The sequence below is a fragment of the Telmatherina bonti genome (genome assembly GCF_933228915.1).
Source record: "Telmatherina bonti genome assembly, chromosome: 17".
Lineage (NCBI taxonomy): Eukaryota > Metazoa > Chordata > Actinopteri > Atheriniformes > Telmatherinidae > Telmatherina > Telmatherina bonti.
In genome coordinates, this window is record NC_136615.1 from 38,298,875 (window position 1) to 38,323,553 (window position 24,679).

Here is a 24,679-nt window from a genome sequence, read left to right on the forward strand (position 1 = left end):
CGGACTGAAGACGGACTGAAGACTGGCTGAAGACTGAAGACTGAAGACTGGCTGAAGACTGAAGACGGACTGAAGACGGACTGAAGATGGACTGAAGACTGAAGACGGACTGAAGACGGATTGAAGACTGATGACGGGCTGAAGACGGATTGAAGACTGAAGACGGACTGAAGACTGAAGACGGACTGAAGACGGATTGAAGACTGAAGACGGACTGAAGACTGAAGACGGACTGAAGACGGATTGAAGACTGAAGACTGACTGAAGACGGACTGAAGACGGATTGAAGACTGAAGACAGACTGAAGACTGAAGACGGACTGAAGACGGAAGACGGACTGAAGACTGGCTGAAGACTGAAGACGGACTGAAGACGGATTGAAGACTGAAGACGGACTGAAGACTGAAGACGGACTGAAGATGGATTGAAGACTGAAGACGGACTGAAGACTGAAGATGGACTGAAGACTGGAGACGGACTGAAGACTGAAGACGGACTGAAGACTGACTGAAGACTGAAGATGGACTGAAGACTGAAGACGGACTGAAGACGGATTGAAGACTGATGACGGACTGAAGACGGGCTGAAGACTGAAGACGGACTGAAGACGGGCTGAAGACGGAATGAAGACTGATGACGGACTGAAGACGGGCTGAAGACTGAAGACGGACTGAAGGCGGGCTGAAGACGGGTTGAAGATGGGCTGAAGTCTGAAGACGGACTGAAAACGGACTGGAGACGGACTGAAGACTGACTGAAGATGGGCTGAAGACTGAAGACGGACTGAAGACGGACTGAAGACTGAAGACGGACTGAAGACGGACTGAAGACGGACTGGAGACGGACTGAAGACTGAAGACGGACTGAAGACGGACTGAAGACTGAAGACGGACTGAAGACGGAAGACGGACTGAAGACGGACTGAAGACTGGCTGAAGACTGAAGACTGAAGACTGGCTGAAGACTGAAGACGGACTGAAGACGGACTGAAGACGGACTGAAGATGGACTGAAGACTGAAGACGGACTGAAGACGGATTGAAGACTGATGACGGGCTGAAGATGGATTGAAGACTGAAGACGGACTGAAGACTGAAGACGGACTGAAGACGGATTGAAGACTGAAGACGGACTGAAGACTGAAGACGGACTGAAGACGGAAGACGGACTGAAGACTGGCTGAAGACTGAAGACGGACTGAAGACGGATTGAAGACTGGCTGAAGACTGAAGACTGAAGACTGGCTGAAGACTGAAGACGGACTAAAGACGGATTGAAGACTGAAGACGGACTGAAGACGGACTGAAGACTGAAGACGGACTGAAGATTGGCTGAAGACTGAAGACTGAAGATTGGCTGAAGACTGAAGACGGACTGAAGATGGATTGAAGACTGATGACGGGCTGAAGACTGAAGACGGACTGAAGACGGACTGAAGACTGAAGATGGACTGAAGACGGATTGAAGACTGATGACGGACTGAAGACGGATTGAAGACTGAAGACGGACTGAAGACTGAAGACGGACTGAAGACGGATTGAAGACTGATGACGGGCTGAAGACGGATTGAAGACTGAAGACGGACTGAAGACTGAAGACGGACTGAAGACGGATTGAAGACTGAAGACGGACTGAAGACTGAAGACGGACTGAAGACGGATTGAAGACTGAAGACGGACTGAAGACTGAAGACGGACTGAAGACGGAAGACGGACTGAAGACTGGCTGAAGACTGAAGACGGACTGAAGACGGATTGAAGACTGAAGACGGACTGAAGACTGAAGACGGACTGAAGATGGATTGAAGACTGAAGACGGACTGAAGACTGAAGATGGACTGAAGACTGGAGACGGACTGAAGACTGAAGACGGACTGAAGACGGACTGAAGACTGAAGATGGACTGAAGACTGAAGACGGACTGAAGACGGATTGAAGACTGATGACGGACTGAAGACGGGCTGAAGACTGAAGACGGACTGAAGACGGGCTGAAGACGGAATGAAGACTGATGACGGACTGAAGACGGGCTGAAGACTGAAGACGGACTGAAGACGGACTGAAGACGGGCTGAAGACAGAAGACGGACTGAAGGCGGGCTGAAGACGGGTTGAAGATGGGCTGAAGTCTGAAGACGGACTGAAAACGGACTGAAAACGGACTGGAGACGGACTGAAGACTGACTGAAGATGGGCTGAAGACTGAAGACGGACTGAAGACGGACTGAAGACTGAAGACGGACTGAAGACGGACTGGAGACGGACTGAAGACTGAAGACGGACTGAAGACTGAAGACGGACTGAAGACGGAAGACGGACTGAAGACGGACTGAAGACTGGCTGAAGACTGAAGACTGAAGACTGGCTGAAGACTGAAGACGGACTGAAGACGGACTGAAGACGGACTGAAGACTGAAGACGGACTGAAGACGGAAGACGGACTGAAGACGGACTGAAGACTGGCTGAAGACTGAAGACTGAAGACTGGCTGAAGACTGAAGACGGACTGAAGACGGACTGAAGATGGACTGAAGACTGAAGACGGGCTGAAGACGGATTGAAGACTGAAGACGGACTGAAGACTGAAGACGGACTGAAGACGGATTGAAGACTGAAGACGGACTGAAGACTGAAGACGGACTGAAGACGGAAGACGGACTGAAGACTGGCTGAAGACTGAAGACGGACTGAAGACGGATTGAAGACTGATGACGGACTGAAGACGGAATGAAGACTGAAGACGGACTGAAGACTGAAGACGGACTGAAGACGGATTGAAGACTGAAGACGGACTGAAGACGGACTGAAGACGGACTGAAGACTGAAGACGGGTTGAAAACGGACTGAAGACTGAAGACGGAAGACGGACTGAAGACTGGCTGAAGACTGACTGAAGACGGGCTGAAGACTGAAGACGAAAGACGGACTGAAGACTGGCTGAAGACTGAAGATGGATTGAAGACTGAAGACGGACTGAAGACTGAAGACGGACTGAAGACGGGCTGAAGACGGAATGAAGACTGATGACGGACTGAAGACGGGCTGAAGACTGAAGACGGACTGAAGACGGACTGAAGACGGGCTGAAGACAGAAGACGGACTGAAGGCGGGCTGAAGACGGGTTGAAGATGGGCTGAAGTCTGAAGACGGACTGAAAACGGACTGAAAACGGACTGGAGACTGAAGACGGACTGGAGATGGGCTGAAGACTGAAGACGGACTGAAGACGGACTGAAGACTGAAGACGGACTGAAGACGGACTGGAGACGGACTGAAGACTGAAGACGGACTGAAGACTGAAGACGGACTGAAGACGGAAGACGGACTGAAGACGGACTGAAGACTGGCTGAAGACTGAAGACTGAAGACTGGCTGAAGACTGAAGACGGACTGAAGACGGACTGAAGATGGACTGAAGACTGAAGACGGACTGAAGACGGATTGAAGACTGATGACGGGCTGAAGACGGATTGAAGACTGAAGACGGACTGAAGACTGAAGACGGACTGAAGACGGATTGAAGACTGAAGACGGACTGAAGACTGAAGACGGACTGAAGACGGAAGACGGACTGAAGACTGGCTGAAGACTGAAGACGGACTGAAGACGGATTGAAGACTGATGACGGACTGAAGACGGAATGAAGACTGAAGACGGACTGAAGACTGAAGACGGACTGAAGACGGATTGAAGACTGAAGACGGACTGAAGACGGACTGAAGACGGACTGAAGACTGAAGACGGGTTGAAAACGGACTGAAGACTGAAGACGGAAGACGGACTGAAGACTGGCTGAAGACTGACTGAAGACTGAAGACGGAAGACGGACTGAAGACTGGCTGAAGACTGACTGAAGACGGGCTGAAGACTGAAGACGAAAGACGGACTGAAGACTGGCTGAAGACTGAAGATGGACTGAAGACTGAAGACGGACTGAAGACGGATTGAAGACTGATGACGGGCTGAAGACTGAAGACTGACTGAAGACTGACTGAAGACTGAAGACGAAAGACGGACTGAAGACTGGCTGAAGACTGAAGATGGACTGAAGACTGAAGACGGACTGAAGACGGATTGAAGACTGAAGACGGACTGAAGACTGAAGACGGACTGAAGACTGGCTGAAGACTGAAGACGGACTGAAGACTGAAGACGGACTGAAGACTGAAGACGGAAGACGGACTGAAGACTGGCTGAAGACTGAAGATGGACTGAAGACTGAAGACGGACTGAAGACGGATTGAAGACTGATGACGGGCTGAAGACTGAAGACTGACTGAAGACGGATTGAAGACTGATGACGGACTGAAGACTGAAGACGGACTGAAGACGGATTGAAGACTGAAGACGGACTGAAGACTGAAGACGGACTGAAGACTGAAGACGGACTGAAGATGGACTGAAGACTGAAGACGGGCTGAAGACGGATTGAAGACTGAAGACGGACTGAAGACTGAAGACGGACTGAAGACGGATTGAAGACTGAAGACGGACTGAAGACTGAAGACGGACTGAAGACGGAAGACGGACTGAAGACTGGCTGAAGACTGAAGACGGACTGAAGACGGATTGAAGACTGATGACGGACTGAAGACGGAATGAAGACTGAAGACGGACTGAAGACTGAAGACGGACTGAAGACGGATTGAAGACTGAAGACGGACTGAAGACGGACTGAAGACGGACTGAAGACTGAAGACGGGTTGAAAACGGACTGAAGACTGAAGACGGAAGACGGACTGAAGACTGGCTGAAGACTGACTGAAGACGGGCTGAAGACTGAAGACGAAAGACGGACTGAAGACTGGCTGAAGACTGAAGATGGATTGAAGACTGAAGACGGACTGAAGACTGAAGACGGACTGAAGACGGGCTGAAGACGGAATGAAGACTGATGACGGACTGAAGACGGGCTGAAGACTGAAGACGGACTGAAGACGGACTGAAGACGGGCTGAAGACAGAAGACGGACTGAAGGCGGGCTGAAGACGGGTTGAAGATGGGCTGAAGTCTGAAGACGGACTGAAAACGGACTGAAAACGGACTGGAGACGGACTGAAGACTGACTGAAGATGGGCTGAAGACTGAAGACGGACTGAAGACGGACTGAAGACTGAAGACGGACTGAAGACGGACTGGAGACGGACTGAAGACTGAAGACGGACTGAAGACTGAAGACGGACTGAAGACGGAAGACGGACTGAAGACGGACTGAAGACTGGCTGAAGACTGAAGACTGAAGACTGGCTGAAGACTGAAGACGGACTGAAGACGGACTGAAGATGGACTGAAGACTGAAGACGGACTGAAGACGGATTGAAGACTGATGACGGGCTGAAGACGGATTGAAGACTGAAGACGGACTGAAGACTGAAGACGGACTGAAGACGGATTGAAGACTGAAGACGGACTGAAGACTGAAGACGGACTGAAGACGGAAGACGGACTGAAGACTGGCTGAAGACTGAAGACGGACTGAAGACGGATTGAAGACTGATGACGGACTGAAGACGGAATGAAGACTGAAGACGGACTGAAGACTGAAGACGGACTGAAGACGGATTGAAGACTGAAGACGGACTGAAGACGGACTGAAGACGGACTGAAGACTGAAGACGGGTTGAAAACGGACTGAAGACTGAAGACGGAAGACGGACTGAAGACTGGCTGAAGACTGACTGAAGACTGAAGACGGAAGACGGACTGAAGACTGGCTGAAGACTGACTGAAGACGGGCTGAAGACTGAAGACGAAAGACGGACTGAAGACTGGCTGAAGACTGAAGATGGACTGAAGACTGAAGACGGACTGAAGACGGATTGAAGACTGATGACGGGCTGAAGACTGAAGACTGACTGAAGACTGACTGAAGACTGAAGACGAAAGACGGACTGAAGACTGGCTGAAGACTGAAGATGGACTGAAGACTGAAGACGGACTGAAGACGGATTGAAGACTGAAGACGGACTGAAGACTGAAGACGGACTGAAGACTGGCTGAAGACTGAAGACGGACTGAAGACTGAAGACGGACTGAAGACTGAAGACGGAAGACGGACTGAAGACTGGCTGAAGACTGAAGATGGACTGAAGACTGAAGACGGACTGAAGACGGATTGAAGACTGATGACGGGCTGAAGACTGAAGACTGACTGAAGACGGATTGAAGACTGATGACGGACTGAAGACTGAAGACGGACTGAAGACGGATTGAAGACTGAAGACGGACTGAAGACTGAAGACGGACTGAAGACTGAAGACGGACTGAAGACGGATTGAAGACTGAAGACGGACTGAAGACTGAAGATGGACTGAAGACTGAAGATGGACTGAAGACTGGAGACGGACTGAAGACAGATTGAAGACTGATGACGGACTGAAGACTGAAGACGGACTGAAGACGGATTGAAGACTGAAGACGGACTGAAGACTGAAGATGGACTGAAGACTGGAGACGGACTGAAGACGGACTGAAGACTGAAGACGGACTGAAGACGGATTGAAGACTGAAGACGGACTGAAGACTGAAGATGGACTGAAGACTGGAGACGGACTGAAGACGGATTGAAGACTGATGACGGACTGAAGACTGAATACGGACATAAAACGGGCTGAAGGTGAGCAAACCCCCCACAGACATGGGCGGTGTTGAAGACCAGCAGAGGGAGGAACTTAATATTTTATATCATCTAAATGGAGATTTTAAAACAAACGATGCTTAAATTCTGTCAGTTCAAAATGAATTAACCTTGGGGTTGTTTTTTTTTTTACTTTTAATAAACTAGCAAAGCCTTGACATCGTCACACTCAAAGTACATAAATTATTTCTCGTCACATGCAAAAATATGTATACAACAGGACCAAAATAGCGTTGATATATGTTTGTCTATGTCAAAATCTCAAAACAAAGAAACAGAATATTTATGTCTTGTCTAAATATGATCTCTCCTGCTGGTTCTGGTCAGGACTCTGGCTGCAGAATTCTGGATCAGCTGAAGGCTTTTCAGGGCATATTTAGGACAGCCCAGTAATAGAGAGTTACAGTAATCTAGTCTCGAAGTAACAAAAGCATGAACCAGTTTTTCTGCATCACTCTGAGACAGAATGTCCCTAATTTTGGCTATATTACGTAAATGAAAGAAGGCTGTTTTAGTAACCTGCTTAATATGTGGGCCAAAGGACAGGTCAGGGTCAAATATTACTCCAAGGTTTCTCACTGTAGCACTGGAAGCTAAAGTAATGCCATCCAGGTTCATTACAAAACCGGAAAATTTAGCTCTGAGTTTTTCAGATCCAAAGAGAATTACTTCAGTCTTATCTGAGTTTAAGAGGAGAAAATTTCTAGACATCCAAGTCTTTATGTCTATGAGACAATTTTGTAGCCTATCTGGCTGATTTGTTTCATCTGGTTTAAAGGATAAGTATATCTGAGTATCATCTGCGTAACAATGAAAGTTTATTCCATGTTGTCTAATAATTTTGCCTAAAGGGAGCATATATAGCATGAAGAGTACTGGTCCAAGTACAGAACCTTGAGGAACTCCATGACTTACTGTAGTTTGGGAGGAGGACTTGTCATTTACATGAACAAACTGAAGTCTATCAGATAAATATGATTTAAACCAGCTTAACGCTGTACCTGTAATTCCAACCACCTGTTCTAGTCTCTGTAACAGAATGTTATGATCGACTGTATCAAATGCAGCACTAAGATCAAGCAAGATAAGTACGGACACAAGTCCTTTGTCTGAGGCCATAAGAAGGTCATTAGTAACTTGCTTTATACGTAAGTTATTTATCAAGGGCATTCCTTTGGTCTTTGAGGTATGCTAATATATTTTCGTCGCCACTAATTTTGTGCATTTGTTCTAGTCTTCTGATTTCATTCTCTATCTCTTCTTGCTTTGCTAATCTCTGCTTTTTGAGCTGTACCGCAAGCTCAACACATCTCTTATCACTGCTTTGATAAGAGGAACAAATCTGACTTAGGCGTCAGAGCTTGGTCCACATTGCTGGCACCATCATACAGGGTTAGGTTGGTTGAAGCTCGCTCTGACGGGGGACTACAAAATCCATCATGGAACTACGGCCCAGGGAATCCTGATGCCAGGTGTACATATGGACACTCTTATGTTGGAACATGGTGTTATAGACAATCCATGACGAGCACAGAAGTCCAATAACAAGACACCATTTGGGTTCAGAGGAGGGGGACCATGCCTCCCAATCACTCCCCTCCAGGTCTCACTGTCATTGCCCACGTGAGCATTGAAGTCCCCCAGCAGAACAATGGAGTCCCCAGAAGGAGCACCCTCCAGCACTCCCTCCAAGGACTCCAGAAAGGGTGGGTACGCTGAACTGCTGTTCGGTGCATAAGCACAGACAACAGTCAGGACCCGTCCCCCCACCCGGAGGCGGAGGGAAACTACCCTTTCATCCACCGGGGTAAACCCCAACGTGCAGGCACCAAGCTGGGGGCTGATGAGAATGCCCACACCTGCTCGGCGCCTCTCACCATGAGCAACTCCAGAGTGGAAGAAGGTCCAGCCCCTCTCGAGGGTTCTGGTTCCAGAGCCCAAGCCATGCTTTGCACAAAATGAAAAAACAAGAAACCAGCTTGCTTTTTGGTTTCTGCTGCTGCCTTTTATACCCAGGAAACTACTGATAAAACGTACCTTGCTCGTCCTGATCGTTAAAAGACAGTCGTAAACAGCAAAAACGGTCAATTTAATCATTTTCCGAGTTTTATTTTAATAGCAGTGACATTGTGCAATCAAATTTGCATTTAAAGGGTTAAAATGATTTTAGGAATGAAAGTTTGAGCAAACTGTTAAAAAAAAAACTTATTTTATTGCATCAGTTTTTGGATCAGGACTTTTTGGGTCTCCTGAAAGGGTGGAAAATGTGTTGACTTTGAAGAAAGATTTCAGATTCTTTCAAGATCAAAATGATCTTAAAAATGATCCTAATATCTGGAAATGTGACAAACCCAGGCCAAGAACTTCGAGAAGGATCACCTGAGTGGGTTGCTCTACTTTATTCTGATTTCTCATGGTCAGATTATGCCGTCTACATGATCATTTGAATAATCCAATAACTTCAGAAATGACATAATTATATTTCTGCTGTTCATGTGAGGAAGTTCAGCTCTGGAAGAGATACGCCTGCTTCTGGCACAACCCGACCCGACTCAGCAGCCTTGCCATGTCGCGATAAAATCCCCTCGTTAGGATGGCATAAAAAAATGGATGCACACAGGAGTTGAGAGGATAGAAAAGCACCAGCAGCACCTACAGAGAAATCAAGAAACATAAATCAGCTTTCATTTTCACCGTTAAATACATCATGTGGATCCTGCCGCTGCAGAGAAAATCCCACCTTGGAGTCGGTGAGGGTCATCAGCGGTTGGTGCAAAACTGCAGACAGACCGCAGAAAGAAACCGGAGCTAAACACAGGAAGTTGGTGAGAACGAGCAGCGCAGTGCGTTTGGCCATGGCGGCATCGTACCCACCGGACTGCGGGTGCTGCACCATGCAGTACACGTGCACATAACACAGACTCGCCACCAGAAAAGCAAACATATTAAACATCAAGATGTAAACAACATAGGCCCGAGCGGCCGCCGTCTCTGTGTCCACTGGTAAGCAGACGCTAACCTTCTGGTAAGAGTTCACGCCAAGAAGAGGCAGCACAGCCACGATCACACAAAGCAGCCAGCCAATCAGCATCAGCACAGCCACGTGACGCAGCCTCAGCTTTTTATCCAGCCTCATGGCGTTAAAGATGGCGTGCCAGCGCTGCAGGCTGATTAAAGTCAGCGTGTAGACGGAGAGCTCGCTGGCGAACACCGATAGCATCCCCGCTATGTTGCAGCCACTTCCTGTTTGCCAGGATATGGCAAAGCGGTGATAACGAGAGCGAGTGTGGAGGTCGACAGACGCTATCAGAAGCAGATACATCCCCATGCAGCTGTCAGCGAACGCCAGGTGGCCGACGAGGAAGCGAGTGACCGTCAGCTTCCTCTGGCAGCTCAGCAGGATCACCAGAACCAGTAGGTTAGCCGAAATGGCCACCAAACTGACCAGCCAGACTAGAACCCGAAGAAAACCTGTACTCATCATGTCCTCACAGGGGTTGAGGGCGTCAGGCACAGGCGTGCATGAGGGTGCATCATCTGCATGAAACTCATTACAGAGAGAAAGTTCCAGATGTTCTGCAGAAGAATCCAGAGAGAACAAAGCTTGGTTCTGAGACGCTTGTGTGGGACAGATGAGACTGTAGTCTGTCTTCTCAGAGACGTCCTGGAGATGTTGGGGGACTTTCTGTCCTATCGTCACCGAGGATTCCTGCAGCCTTCTGGAAGCAGACCAGGTCAGGTTGCAGAAAACGGCTTCCAGACTGTTAGTCACAGCAGAGAGGAGACAAACATGTGCACTTCATCTGAAACAAACATGGCAGAAAAGGTCAATAAACCAAGTTAAACACAACCAAAACATTTGCTTGTTTGAGATGGCAGGCGACAGTGGACGGGAAATGTGTTGCGGTCAGATCAGGAAGAATCTGCCCAGACCGCGAGGACCTGATCCAGATACAGGTTTCACTCTGATTGTGCACTCACCAGCACATGAACCAGTTTTCTTCTTCGCGGAACGCCTCGTCTTTTCCTTCTGTAAGCAACGCCTCTTGGTGAGGAGTGGAACACCTTTTTAAAACAGTCAATTTGTTTGAGTTGTCTGGAACGGTCTGGAAGAAAGTTGTTTTCGTGACGACAACGATGGACTACAGGTGCTGCTGTGGCCATCTGGAATCTCAAGCTCCTCCGAAACTCACCAGTTCTCAGCTCGGAATTCCAGTTTCCAGCTAAGATTTCTCATAATTCTGCGTCCTGACGACAACTAGATTGCACGGCCAATCAGGCCGAGTCTGGAGGACTATCCTGGTGTGGATGCATTTTATGGTGAAACACCCCAGAACAAACAGTTTAATGCATCTAATCAAATATTTATCAAGTCACAAATGATTGAATTTAAACATATTTTTCAGCTAAAAACAACACATTTTATATAAAGACAGGGGAAATGAGTTATGACCCCAGAACATCCAGTTTGTTCCCATTGAGGATAAACCTGCTGAACTTAGACAAGTAAACAGCAGAACTACAGGAAGATGCGTTGTTATGTGGAACGGCTGCACAGAGGAAACAAAAAGGGTTTAATCATACATAAATGTGTGAAATTAAGCTGTCAAGTGGAAGAACTGTTCGTGGAATGTTGTATCAAAGTCGTATCGTAAAACTTCTGTCTACAGAAGTTGTTCCTGGTTTCTCCATGTTCCATCTGACAAACGTCTTCCTGCGACTGCTGATTGTTTCTCAGCCGTTGTGACAGAAAAGGAATGTTTCCCAGCATTCTCAGCTCCTTGACTTACCCCCTCCATCTTTTCAGGGTTTTCAGACCACAGCAGAGGCTCGGGAATGTCAGCTCAGCTCTCTGCAAACGAGGGAAGGTGCTGGAGGGGGGCAGCGTCTCAAGGGTCCACGTTCTTTCAACTCGGAGCCTTTCAATGCTCTCCAAACCTACTGAAGGCAAATGACGTACTTGTGTCTCTGAAAGGTCTCTGGAAGGACAAAGAGTCCAGATTCACTCATTAGACCAAACCAGACAAATAACTTCATCACAAAATCACAACAGAAGTTTTTATTTTAATCAAATGTAAAGTTTGTTTGTGTTCATAAAAGAAAACATTTGGATCTGTGGAAACAGCAAATGTACAAACTGTTGTTCAACTATAAAGAAATAAAAGTTTTTTTTACACAAATAAAAGTTCATTTCCATGAAGCCAACAATTCAGATGCCTGATGATGAGACATTTTATCGTCTGATATGATTCTGATACGATTAACATAACTTCACTTACAGATGAGTTGGTCCATGAATCACACCGTAAAATGCAAATTCATCAATATGTTTCAAATCCAGATTCCTCTGAAGGTGTCTGAGTTACAGAGTAGAAATAATCAACTTACATGGTAAAAATATAATAAAAAAATCATTTTAAAAAATTGTTAAACAGTAAAATACATGAGAACTGTGCAGTTGTTGACTAAAATGAGAAAGTTGGAGAGTACTGTACACTTCTTCGAGTCTGCTGCCGTTGAAAGCAAAGCTCTGGATTTCTCTCACATCGTTATCATTCAGCAAGCTGAAGAAAGAGAGGACAGAAGGTCATCCATCCATCCATCCATCCATCCATCCATCCATCCATCCATCCATCCATCCATCCATCCATCCATCCATCCATCCATGCATCCATCCATCCATCCATCCATCCATCCATCCATCCATCCATCCATCCATCCATCCATCCATCCATCCATCCATCCTCCATCCATCATCCATCCATCCATCCATCATCCATCCATCCATCCATCCATCCTCCATCCATCATCCATCCATCCATCATCCATCCATCCATCATCCATCCATCCATCCATCCATCCATCCTCCATCCATCATCCATCATCCATCCATCCATCATCCATCCATCCATCCATCCATCCATCCATCCATCCATCCATCCATCCATCCATCCATCCATCCATCCATCCATGCATGCATGCATGCATGCATGCATGCATGCATGCATGAATGAATGAATGAATGAATGAATGAATGAATGATAGATAACATGATGATTTTGATGATAACATCAAAATATAAAATTTTTCCATTTTTAGCTGGAAGCGTGTAGTGAGGGCCTAGTAGTTAGCAGCAAGTAAAGACACAAGCTGCACAGATACTGCACATGACATAAAGTGTCTTCCTCTTTCTCTGGGGTCTTCCTCATCAACCTTCGGGGTGGATCCAGGGTCTGTGGTCATGGCTGGCCTCCCAGGTCCTGGCTGGACCCGAAGTCTGTGGTCGTGGCTGGTCTCCCAGGTCCTGGCTGGACCTGAAGTCTGTGGTCGTGGCTGGTCTCCCAGGTCCTGGCTGGACCTGAAGTCTGTGGTCGTGGCTGGTCTCCCAGGTCCTGGCTGGACCCGAAGTCTGTGGTCGTGGCTGGTCTCCCAGGTCCTGGCTGGACCCGAAGTCTGTGGTCGTGGCTGGTCTCCCAGGTCCTGGCTGGACCCGAAGTCTGTGGTCGTGGCTGGTCTCCCAGGTCCTGGCTGGACCTGAAGTCTGTGGTCGTGGCTGGTCTCCCAGGTCCTGGCTGGACCCGAAGTCTGTGGTCGTGGCTGGTCTCCCAGGTCCTGGCTGGACCCGAAGTCTGTGGTCGTGGCTGGTCTCCCAGGTCCTGGCTGGACCCGAAGTCTGTGGTCGTGGCTGGTCTCCCAGGTCCTGGCTGGACCCGAAGTCTGTGGTCGTGGCTGGTCTCCCAGGTCCTGGCTGGACCCGAAGTCTGTGGTCGTGGCTGGTCTCCCAGGTCCTGGCTGGACCCGAAGTCTGTGGTCGTGGCTGGTCTCCCAGGTCCTGGCTGGACCTGAAGTCTGTGGTCGTGGCTGGTCTCCCAGGTCCTGGCTGGACCCGAAGTCTGTGGTCGTGGCTGGTCTCCCAGGTCCTGGCTGGACCCGAAGTCTGTGGTCATGGCTGGCCTCCCAGGTCCTGGCTGGACCCGAAGTCTGTGGTCGTGGCTGGTCTCCCAGGTCCTGGTCTGTTGTTTGCAGCTCTCTCGGTGGCCTTTGTGCAGTGTTTCCTGAGCTGCGGTGTGTGTTTGTGTGTTTAGCACCGCTACATCTAAGTCCATGTTTCGTGTTTCTGATCTGCATGTTGTGACAGGTTTTATTTTCCAGCTCTTTAATGACGCTCCTGATGATTGTCAGCTTTGTTTCCTTGAAGATGTTCCACGTTTTAGCTGTTTACCCACAAAGCTGTTTCAGGACACCTGCAGTGTTTCTGAGACCCATTTCATCCCGCTGTGGTGAAAGCTGCTCGAAACCCTGTGGCATCCAGACTCATACTGAGCCTTTGTCCTGTGGTGGATGCATGATACCTCATAATTCTGACACATCACACTTGCATATCCTGCGCTATGCAAACTATTGATTTCTTATTTATTTTAATATTTTGTATTATTAATCAAGAGCCAAACAAAGACTGCAGTTGCTTTTAAAAGAAATACACATTTTCTAATTTATGTCTGGTTTATGTCTCGTATGTCCAGTTTATTCTGGTTTTTCTACTTACACTGTCAGAGCACTCGCACATATTCCAGAAAAGGAGTTAGCTGGAATGATGTGTATGAAGACATTTTCCACTATTTCCCTGTAAAGAAGGCGTGAGATCGAAGCCGTTTTACTGGTTTAAAGTCCAACATTGAGCCAAACTGAAGATGTGGTACATACAGGATGAAATCTTCTCTGATGGACTGAACATACTGAAGTCCAGGAACCGAGCTGAGGCCCGTGTTAGAGATCCCACTGCAAAAAATACACACCTGAATCAAAACCAGGAACTCAAGATGAAAAACTTTCAAAATGATTCACCTGGATTATACGTACAGGTATTTTAAATTAGGAAGATGTTTGAAAGCCTCTTCATGGATGTAGGACAAGCTTTTCATCGCAGTCAGCTGTCTGTTAAACACACACAGGGATTTTAGTCGTGAGCGCAAAGTTCCAGGCTGAGAAGTCTTCTGCTCTGCGCACACGGTCAGATCGGTCCGTCCCAACATGGAAACTCGTAGCTCGTAAAGGTCAGGAGGTGTAAACAGGATCTCAGGTCACCTACATGTGTGCAACGCTGGACAGGTTGTAGAAGGAGTGCTTCTCCACAGATCTGATTGTGTCGTCTTCAGAGATAAATCTGGAAATAAAAAAACAGCAGCTTCTTTAAACTGGAACAGTTTTTTGCTGGATTTCCACCAGTTAAGTCATACTGGTTGCTAGTGGTCCAACTGGTTTTATATCTAATCTCTTACTGTAATCATGATGCAGGAGAATAAGTTCCTGCTTGTTGTTTATTAAAGGTCATCTGATGGGAAATCTGTCTGTAGCTAGAAGCAGCTGCTGTGATGATGCAGGATGTGGTCCAGCATGGTCCTTCTGGACCAGTTCTCCTGTTCCACCATCAGGATGTGGTTCAGCATGGTCCTTCTGGACCAGTTCTCCTGTTCCACCATCAGGATGTGGTCCTTCTGGACCAGTTCTCCTGTTCCACCATCAGGATGTGGTCCTTCTGGACCAGTTCTCCTGTTCCACCATCAGGATGTGGTCCAGCATGGTCCTTCTGGACCAGTTCTCCTGTTCCACCATCAGGATGTGGTCCTTCTGGACCAGTTCTCCTGTTCCACCATCAGGATGTGGTCCTTCTGGACCAGTTCTCCTGCTCCACCATCAGGATGTGGTCCTTCTGGACCAGTTCTCCTGTTCCACCATCAGGATGTGGTTCAGCATGGTCCTTTTGGACCAGTTCTCCTGTTCCACCATCAGGATGTGGTTCAGCATGGTCCTTCTGGACCAGTTCTCCTGTTCCACCATCAGGATGTGGTCCTTCTGGACCAGTTCTCCTGTTCCACCATCAGGATGTGGTTCAGCATGGTCCTTCTGGACCAGTTCTCCTGTTCCACCATCAGGATGTGGTTCAGCATGGTCCTTCTGGACCAGTTCTCCTGTTCCACCATCAGGATGTGGTCCTTCTGGACCAGTTCTCCTGTTCCACCATCAGGATGTGGTTCAGCATGGTCCTTCTGGACCAGTTCTCCTGTTCCACCATCAGGATGTGGTCCTTCTGGACCAGTTCTCCTGTTCCACCATCAGGATGTGGTTCAGCATGGTCCTTCTGGACCAGTTCTCCTGTTCCACCATCAGGATGTGGTCCTGCTGGACCAGTTCTCCTGTTCCACCATCAGGATGTGGTCCAGCGTGGTCCTGTTGGACCAGTTCTCCTGTTCCACCATCAGGATGTGGTCCTTCTGGACCAGTTCTCCTGTTCCACCATCAGGATGTGGTTCAGCATGGTCCTTCTGGACCAGTTCTCCTGTTCCACCATCAGGATGTGGTCCTTCTGGACCAGTTCTCCTGTTCCACCATCAGGATGTGGTTCAGCATGGTCCTTCTGGACCAGTTCTCCTGTTCCACCATCAGGATGTGGTCCTTCTGGACCAGTTCTCCTGTTCCACCATCAGGATGTGGTTCAGCATGGTCCTTCTGGACCAGTTCTCCTGTTCCACCATCAGGATGTGGTCCTTCTGGACCAGTTCTCCTGTTCCACCATCAGGATGTGGTCCTTCTGGACCAGTTCTCCTGTTCCACCATCAGGATGTGGTCCAGCATGGTCCTTCTGGACCAGTTCTCCTGTTCCACCATCAGGATGTGGTCCTTCTGGACCAGTTCTCCTGTTCCACCATCAGGATGTGGTCCTTCTGGACCAGTTCTCCTGCTCCACCATCAGGATGTGGTCCTTCTGGACCAGTTCTCCTGTTCCACCATCAGGATGTGGTTCAGCATGGTCCTTTTGGACCAGTTCTCCTGTTCCACCATCAGGATGTGGTTCAGCATGGTCCTTCTGGACCAGTTCTCCTGTTCCACCATCAGGATGTGGTCCTTCTGGACCAGTTCTCCTGTTCCACCATCAGGATGTGGTTCAGCATGGTCCTTCTGGACCAGTTCTCCTGTTCCACCATCAGGATGTGGTTCAGCATGGTCCTTCTGGACCAGTTCTCCTGTTCCACCATCAGGATGTGGTCCTTCTGGACCAGTTCTCCTGTTCCACCATCAGGATGTGGTTCAGCATGGTCCTTCTGGACCAGTTCTCCTGTTCCACCATCAGGATGTGGTCCTTCTGGACCAGTTCTCCTGTTCCACCATCAGGATGTGGTTCAGCATGGTCCTTCTGGACCAGTTCTCCTGTTCCACCATCAGGATGTGGTCCTGCTGGACCAGTTCTCCTGTTCCACCATCAGGATGTGGTCCAGCGTGGTCCTGTTGGACCAGTTCTCCTGTTCCACCATCAGGATGTGGTCCTTCTGGACCAGTTCTCCTGTTCCACCATCAGGATGTGGTTCAGCATGGTCCTTCTGGACCAGTTCTCCTGTTCCACCATCAGGATGTGGTCCTTCTGGACCAGTTCTCCTGTTCCACCATCAGGATGTGGTTCAGCATGGTCCTTCTGGACCAGTTCTCCTGTTCCACCATCAGGATGTGGTCCTTCTGGACCAGTTCTCCTGTTCCACCATCAGGATGTGGTTCAGCATGGTCCTTCTGGACCAGTTCTCCTGTTCCACCATCAGGATGTGGTTCAGCATGGTCCTTCTGGACCAGTTCTCCTGTTCCACCATCAGGATGTGGTCCTTCTGGACCAGTTCTCCTGTTCCACCATCAGGATGTGGTTCAGCATGGTCCTTCTGGACCAGTTCTCCTGTTCCACCATCAGGATGTGGTTCAGCATGGTCCTTCTGGACCAGTTCTCCTGTTCCACCATCAGGATGTGGTCCTTCTGGACCAGTTCTCCTGTTCCACCATCAGGATGTGGTTCAGCATGGTCCTTCTGGACCAGTTCTCCTGTTCCACCATCAGGATGTGGTCCTTCTGGACCAGTTCTCCTGTTCCACCATCAGGATGTGGTTCAGCATGGTCCTTCTGGACCAGTTCTCCTGTTCCACCATCAGGATGTGGTCCTGCTGGACCGGTTCTCCTGTTCCACCATCAGGATGTGGTCCAGCATGGTGGAAGGTCTTCCCTGAAAGAGACGTTGTCTGGATGGGAGCAGATGTTTCAGCATTGATGGAGCTTCCCAGATGTGGAAGCTGCCCACGCCATCGGCACTAATGCAACCCCATCCCATCAGAGATGCAGGCTGATAACAAGCTGGATGCTCCCTCTCCTCTTTAGTCTGCAGGACACGCCGTCCATGCTGTCCACAAACTATTCCACATCTTCATCCAGGTTTCCACTCAGAACATTTTAAATGAGCTTTGGTCCAGAGAAGACGGCGTGTTTCTGGATCCTCTTCACATATGATGGAGTTTTAACCTGCATGTGTGGATTTCAGCCTGAACTGAGTTCACACTGGTTTCTGGAAGCTTCCTGGGTCCATGCACTGGTTTCCAGTAGAGAATCATGTCTGCTTTCAGTGCAGAGGAGCACAAGCATACAGAGATTCCTTCTGATTCTCTGAATTTCCATGGAACACTTTTCTAAATGTTTAGATCCAGTTTGTCTAAGATTGGTGAAGTTCTGTCCCTTCTTCCATCTGAGAGACTCAGATGTCTGAAATTCTCCTTTCATATCCAGCTACGTTACTGTCCTGTTCCCAGTTAAACCAGTAAAAGCTGCACCGTGTTGCTGCATCAGATGATAAATCATCTCATCTGACATGTTTATCTCGTACTGGGAGGAGAGATGACCTGATGGTGTTGGAATCATAAATGTCTACATGCAAACACATGTTGATGCAGAGGAAGAAGAGACTTACATGTGAGAAACGCTGGACAAACCGTGAAAAGCATTCTGAGGAACAGAAGAAAGTTTTGTCCTGACGAGAAACCTGAAAGAGAAAAACTTCAGTCTCTGCACCAAGTTCACATGAGAGAGAAAAGTTGCTTTTACTTACACCTGCTGAGTGTCAGGATGGAAACCAGGCATGAGCTGGACTCCAGAGCAGGACACGCTGCCCGGGACCCGGTTACAGCTGCAGAGACCAGGACAAGAATCCAGAGGGAGGGAAAACCGGACCAGGACGGAGACTAGAACCAGGAAGCTCAGAACAGGCTTCATTGTAAACTCACAGACGGTGACAAAGTCTCCCATCAGTCGGATGAAGGCTTCCTGGACCCCCGCCAGCACGTCTTTTAAAGACCACCAAATTAAAAGCACCGACTTCCTCCTTGAAAATAAAATCTTTTACAAAACGAAGAAAAACAAGAAACATTCTTTCATCAAGAGATTTTTGTGGACGTCTTAGTGTGAATAAATTGATGACTTTCTGCAAAAAAAACACGATCAGATTAATCTGGAATAAAAGCAAAGGGTCTTCCACAACTCCTTTTCCTGAGCGAGGGAAGAGGAGGGCAAAGAGAGGAGAAAGGATGCAAAAATGCAACAGATGGAGAGCAGTAAGAGCTACTCGAGCCAAACAAAGAGCTGCAACAGGAAAACAAGGAAGCTGTCTTCTTCAGTTCGTCTCATCGTTATGAGAGCCGCCACTGTGGTGTGGTCTGCCAGCTTCACGCTGCGAATGCTGCTGAAGGTCAGTGTGTCGGCAGCCAGAACAGCAGCGGACCAGGCATGCATCGCTGCAACGCTGCAATGCCGCATCGCTGCAATGCTACAACGCCGCATCCCTGCATCGCTGCATCGCTGCAACGCCGCATCGCTGCAACGCCGCATCCCTGCATCGCTGCAACGCCGCATCGCTGCATCGCTGCAACGCCGCATCGCTGCAATGCCGCATCCCTGCATCGCTGCAACGCCGCATCCCTGCATCGCTGCAACGCCGCATCGCTGCATCGCTGCAACGCCGCATCGCTGCATCGCTGCAACGCCGCATCGCTGCAATGCCGCATCCCTGCATCGCTGCAACGCCGCATCGCTGCAATGCTACAACGCCGCATCCCTGCATCGCTGCATCGCTGCAACGCCGCATCCCTGCATCGCTGCAACGCCGCATCGCTGCAATGCCGCATCCCTGCATCCCTGCATCGCCGCATCCCTGCATCGCTGCAACGCCGCATCGCTGCAATGCCGCATCCCTGCATCCCTGCATCGCTGCAACGCCGCATTGCCGCATCCCTGCATCGCTGCAACGCCGCATCGCTGCAATGCCGCATCCCTGCATCCCTGCATCGCTGCAACGCCGCATCCCTGCAACGCCGCATTGCCGCATCCCTGCATCGCTGCAACGCCGCATCCCTGCATCGCCGCATCCCTGCATCGCTGCAACGGCGCATCGCTGCAACGGCGCATCGCTGCAACGGCGCATCGCTGCAATGGCGCATCGCTGCATCGCCGCATCCCTGCATCGCTGCATCGTCGCATCCCTGCATTGCCGCATCCCTGAAACGCTGCATCCCTGCATCGCTGCAACGGCGCATCCCTGCATCGCCGCACCCCTGCATCCCAGCATCGCTGCAATGCTGCATCGCCGCATCCCTGCATCGCTGCATCGTCGCATCCCTGCATTGCCGCATCCCTGCATCGCCGCACCCCTGCATCCCAGCATCGCTGCAATGCTGTATCGCCGCATCCCTGCATCCCTGCATCGCTGCATCCCTGCATCGCTGCAACGCCGCATCGCTGCATCGCTGCAACGCCGCATCGCTGCAATGCCGCATCCCTGCATCGCTGCAACGCCGCATCGCTGCAATGCTACAACGCCGCATCCCTGCATCGCTGCATCGCTGCAACGCCGCATCCCTGCATCGCTGCAACGCCGCATCGCTGCAATGCCGCATCCCTGCATCCCTGCATCGCCGCATCCCTGCATCGCTGCAACGCCGCATCGCTGCAATGCCGCATCCCTGCATCCCTGCATCGCTGCTACAGCGCATCGCCGCATCCCTGCATCGCTGCAACAGCGCATCGCCGCATCCCTGCATCGCTGCAACGCCGCATCGCTGCAATGCCGCATCCCTGCATCCCTGCATCGCTGCAACGCCGCATTGCCGCATCCCTGCATCGCTGCAACGCCGCATCGCTGCAATGCCGCATCCCTGCATCCCTGCATCGCTGCAACGCCGCATCCCTGCAACGCCGCATTGCCGCATCCCTGCATCGCTGCAACGCCGCATCCCTGCATCGCCGCATCCCTGCATCGCTGCAACGGCGCATCGCTGCAACGGCGCATCGCTGCAACGGCGCATCGCTGCAATGGCGCATCGCTGCATCGCCGCATCCCTGCATCGCTGCATCGTCGCATCCCTGCATTGCCGCATCCCTGAAACGCTGCATCCCTGCATCGCTGCAACGGCGCATCCCTGCATCGCCGCACCCCTGCATCCCAGCATCGCTGCAATGCTGCATCGCCGCATCCCTGCATCGCTGCATCGTCGCATCCCTGCATTGCCGCATCCCTGCATCGCCGCACCCCTGCATCCCAGCATCGCTGCAATGCTGTATCGCCGCATCCCTGCATCCCTGCATCGCTGCATCCCTGCATCGCCGCATCGCTGCAACGCCGCATCGCCGCATCGCCACATCCCTGCATAGCTGCATCGACGCATCCCTGCATCGCTGCATCGCTGCAACGCCGCAGGGCTGCATTGCCACATCCCTGCAACGCTGCATCCCTGCATCGCTGCATCGTTGCATCCCTGCAATGCTGCATCCCTGCATCGCTGCAACGCCGCATCACTGCACAGCTGCAACGCCGCATCCCTGCATCGCTGCAACGCCGCATCCCTGCATCGCTGCAACGCCGCATCCCTGCATCGCTGCAACGCCGCAGGGCTGCAATGCCGCATCACTGCAATGCCGCATCGCCGCATCCCTGCATCGCTGCAATGCTGCATCCCTGCATCACTGCAACGCCGCATCCCTGCATCGCCGCAACTTTGCATCGCCGCATCCCTGCATCGTTGCATCCCTGCAATGCTGCATCCCTGCATCGCTGCAACGCCGCAGGGCTGCAATGCCGCATCGCCGCATCCCTGCATCGCTGCAATGCCGCATCCCTGCATCGCTGCAACGCCGCATCACTGCATCCTACATCCCTGCATCGCTGCAACGCCACATCGCTGCATCGCTGCAACGTCGCATCGCCGCATCCCTGCAATGCTGCATCGCTGCTACGCTGTGGTGCTGCGATGCTGCTGTGTCACGGTGTTGCTGTTCTATGGTGCTGTGTTGCTGTGGTTCTGCATTGCTGCGGTTCTACGGTGCTCCCTTTCAGGGTACTCCCGGTGTTAATTAATGCAGTCTCACTGCTGACTTTAGACTTCTTGTCTTCACAAACTATTCTTCACAGCAGTTTCATCCAAGCTTCCATGTCTTTTTCCAATCCTGCCGATTGGAGGCGTCAGAAAGGCATGCCTATCCCAGGGGAAAACTATTTCCAGTCCTCTGCCCGGCTGCAGGTATGAGCTCTGGTGATGTAGTGGTTTAATGGTTCCCAAGTTCTTGGGTTTAATCCCAAATGCTGCATCATGACATGTCAGAAGATTCTGATCTTCTCTAAATGGTGAAGCTGACGCAATTTCATGTCAGCCATGCATTCTCAAAAATAGAGGTACAAGATGAGGACATTTCTGTACCTATAGGTACATTATAAAGAAATGTTCTCTCAAAAGTAACATACTGATCTTTAAGAGACCAGAAGCACACCTTCAGAGTATGAAGAAGGGTTCAAAGTGACATAAAGTACAAATTTGTACCATTTTAACCATAAGGGTACCTGCAGCATTGAAAAATGTTTGTCGTGACAAAAACTATTTAGCAGCAGTGCTTTAAGTGGGCCGGTACGTAGCGGTACACAGTACCGGCACTTTTTAATTCTATCCTTTTGCTTACTGGGACTTTTTTTTACATGTATAGTGCGTACCAGAACTATTTTTTTTTACAGCGTATGGTGCATACCGGGACTTTTACCAGCTTTCTTCAGCAATCAGTATACCCTCCTACGACTTCACCCCATTTTACAGCTTATATTTGTTGATTTTATTTTTTTAAAAAAATTCAAAAAGTCGCCTCAAAAGAAATATAATGTTAAGACCGGTTTAGACGCACAAAGCCTGCATTTACTAGAGTAGTACTACTTAACAGTAATTTACTACAGTAGTACTACTTGCAGTCATGTACTACAGTAGTACTACTAACAGTCATTTACTACAGTAGTACTACTAACAGTCATTTACTACAGTAGTACTACTAACAGTCATTTACTACAGTCGTACTACTAACAGTCATTTACTACAGTCGTACTACTAACAGTCATTTACTACAGTAGTACTACTAACAGTCATTTACTACAGTAGTACTACTAACAGTCATGTACTACAGTAGTACTACTAACAGACATGTACTACAGTAGTACCACTAACAGTCATTTACTACAGTAGTACTACTAACAGTCATGTACTACAGTAGTACTACTAACAGTCATGTACTACAGTAGTACTACTAACAGTCATTTACTACAGTAGTACCACTAACAGTCATTTACTACAGTAGTACCACTAACAGTCATTTACTACAGTAGTACCACTAACAGTCATTTACTACAGTAGTACTACTAACAGTCATTTACTACAGTAGTACTACTAACAGTCATTTACTACAGTAGTACTACTAACAGTCATTTACTACAGTAGTACTACTAACAGTCATTTACTACAGTAGTACTACTAACAGTCATTTACTACAGTAGTACTAGTAACAGTCATTTACTACAGTAGTAGTACTAACAGTCATTTACTACAGTAGTACTACTAACAGTCATTTACTACAGTAGTACTACTTAACAGTCATTTACTACAGTAGTACTACTAACAGTCATTTACGACAGTAGTACTACTAAAAGTCATTTACTACAGTACTACTACTTAACAGTAATTTACTACAGTAGCAATACCTCACAGTCATTTCCTACAGTAGTACTACTTAACATTATTTACTACAGTAGTACTACTCAAAAGTCATTTACTACAGTAGCACTACCTGACAGTTATTTACTACAGTAGTACTACTGAACCGGTATTTAGTACAGTAGTACTACTTACCAGTCATTTAATACTTTAGTACTACTTAACAGTCGTGTACTACAGTAGTACTGCTTGACAATCATTTACTACAGTAGTACTACTTAACAGGTAGTTACTACAGTAGTACTGCTAACAGTAATTTACTAAAGTAGTATTACTAACAGTCGTGTACTACAGTAGTAGTCCTAACAGGACATTTACTACAGTAGTAGTACTTAACAGTTATTTACTAGAGTAGCACCACCTAACAGTCATTTACTACATTAGTACTACTCAACAGGTATTTTAGGTATTGTCACAGGAGTAGCAATACCTAACAGTTATTTACTACAGCAGTACTACAAACGTTCATTTACTACAGTAGTACTACTCAACAGTCCTTTACTACAGTAGTACTACTTAACAGTCATCTACTACAGCAGTACTACTTAACAGTCATTTACTACAGTAGTAATACTAACAGTCATTTACTACAGGAGTACTACTTGACAGTCATTTACGACAGTAGTACTACTAAAAGTCATTTACTACAGTACTACTACTTAACAGTAATTCACTACAGTAGTACTACTTAACAGTCATTGACTACAGTAGAACTACCTCACAGTCATTTACTGCAGTAGTACTACTTAACAGGTATTAACTACAGTAGTACTACTTAACATTCATTTATTACAGTAGTACTACTTAACATTATTTACTACAGTAGTACTACTCAAAAGTCATTTACTACAGTAGTACTACCTGACAGTCATTTACTACAGTAGTACTACTGAACCGGTATTTAGTACAGTTGTACTATTTAACAGTCATTTAGTACTTTAGTACTACTTAACAGTCGTGTACTACAGTAGTACTGCTTGACAGTCATTTACTACAGTAGTACTACTTAACAGGTAGTTACTACAGTAGTACTGCTAACAGTCATTTACTAAAGTAGAACTACTTAACAGTCATTTACAACAGTAGTACCATTAACAGTCATGTACTAAAGTAGTACTACTAACAGTCGTGTACTACAGTAGTAGTCCTAACAGGACATTTACTACAA

The 24,679-nt window shown here is 48.6% G+C and overlaps 1 protein-coding gene across 1 annotated transcript; it reads right to left on the reverse strand.

Moving 5' to 3' along the window:
• Positions 1–9,139: 9,139 nt before the first annotated feature.
• Positions 9,140–19,225, reverse strand: LOC306768187 (follicle-stimulating hormone receptor-like; the record flags this gene model as incomplete). Its single annotated transcript, XM_079256418.1, has 11 exons — positions 9,140–9,286; positions 9,375–10,353; positions 11,425–11,613; positions 11,914–11,991; positions 12,130–12,198; positions 12,807–13,694; positions 14,181–14,258; positions 14,339–14,413; positions 14,495–14,569; positions 14,724–14,798; positions 19,059–19,225. 11 exons carry the CDS (start codon positions 19,223–19,225, stop codon positions 9,140–9,142), a joined length of 2,820 nt encoding a protein of 939 aa, XP_079112544.1.
• Between the last annotated feature and the right edge of the window lie 5,454 nt (positions 19,226–24,679).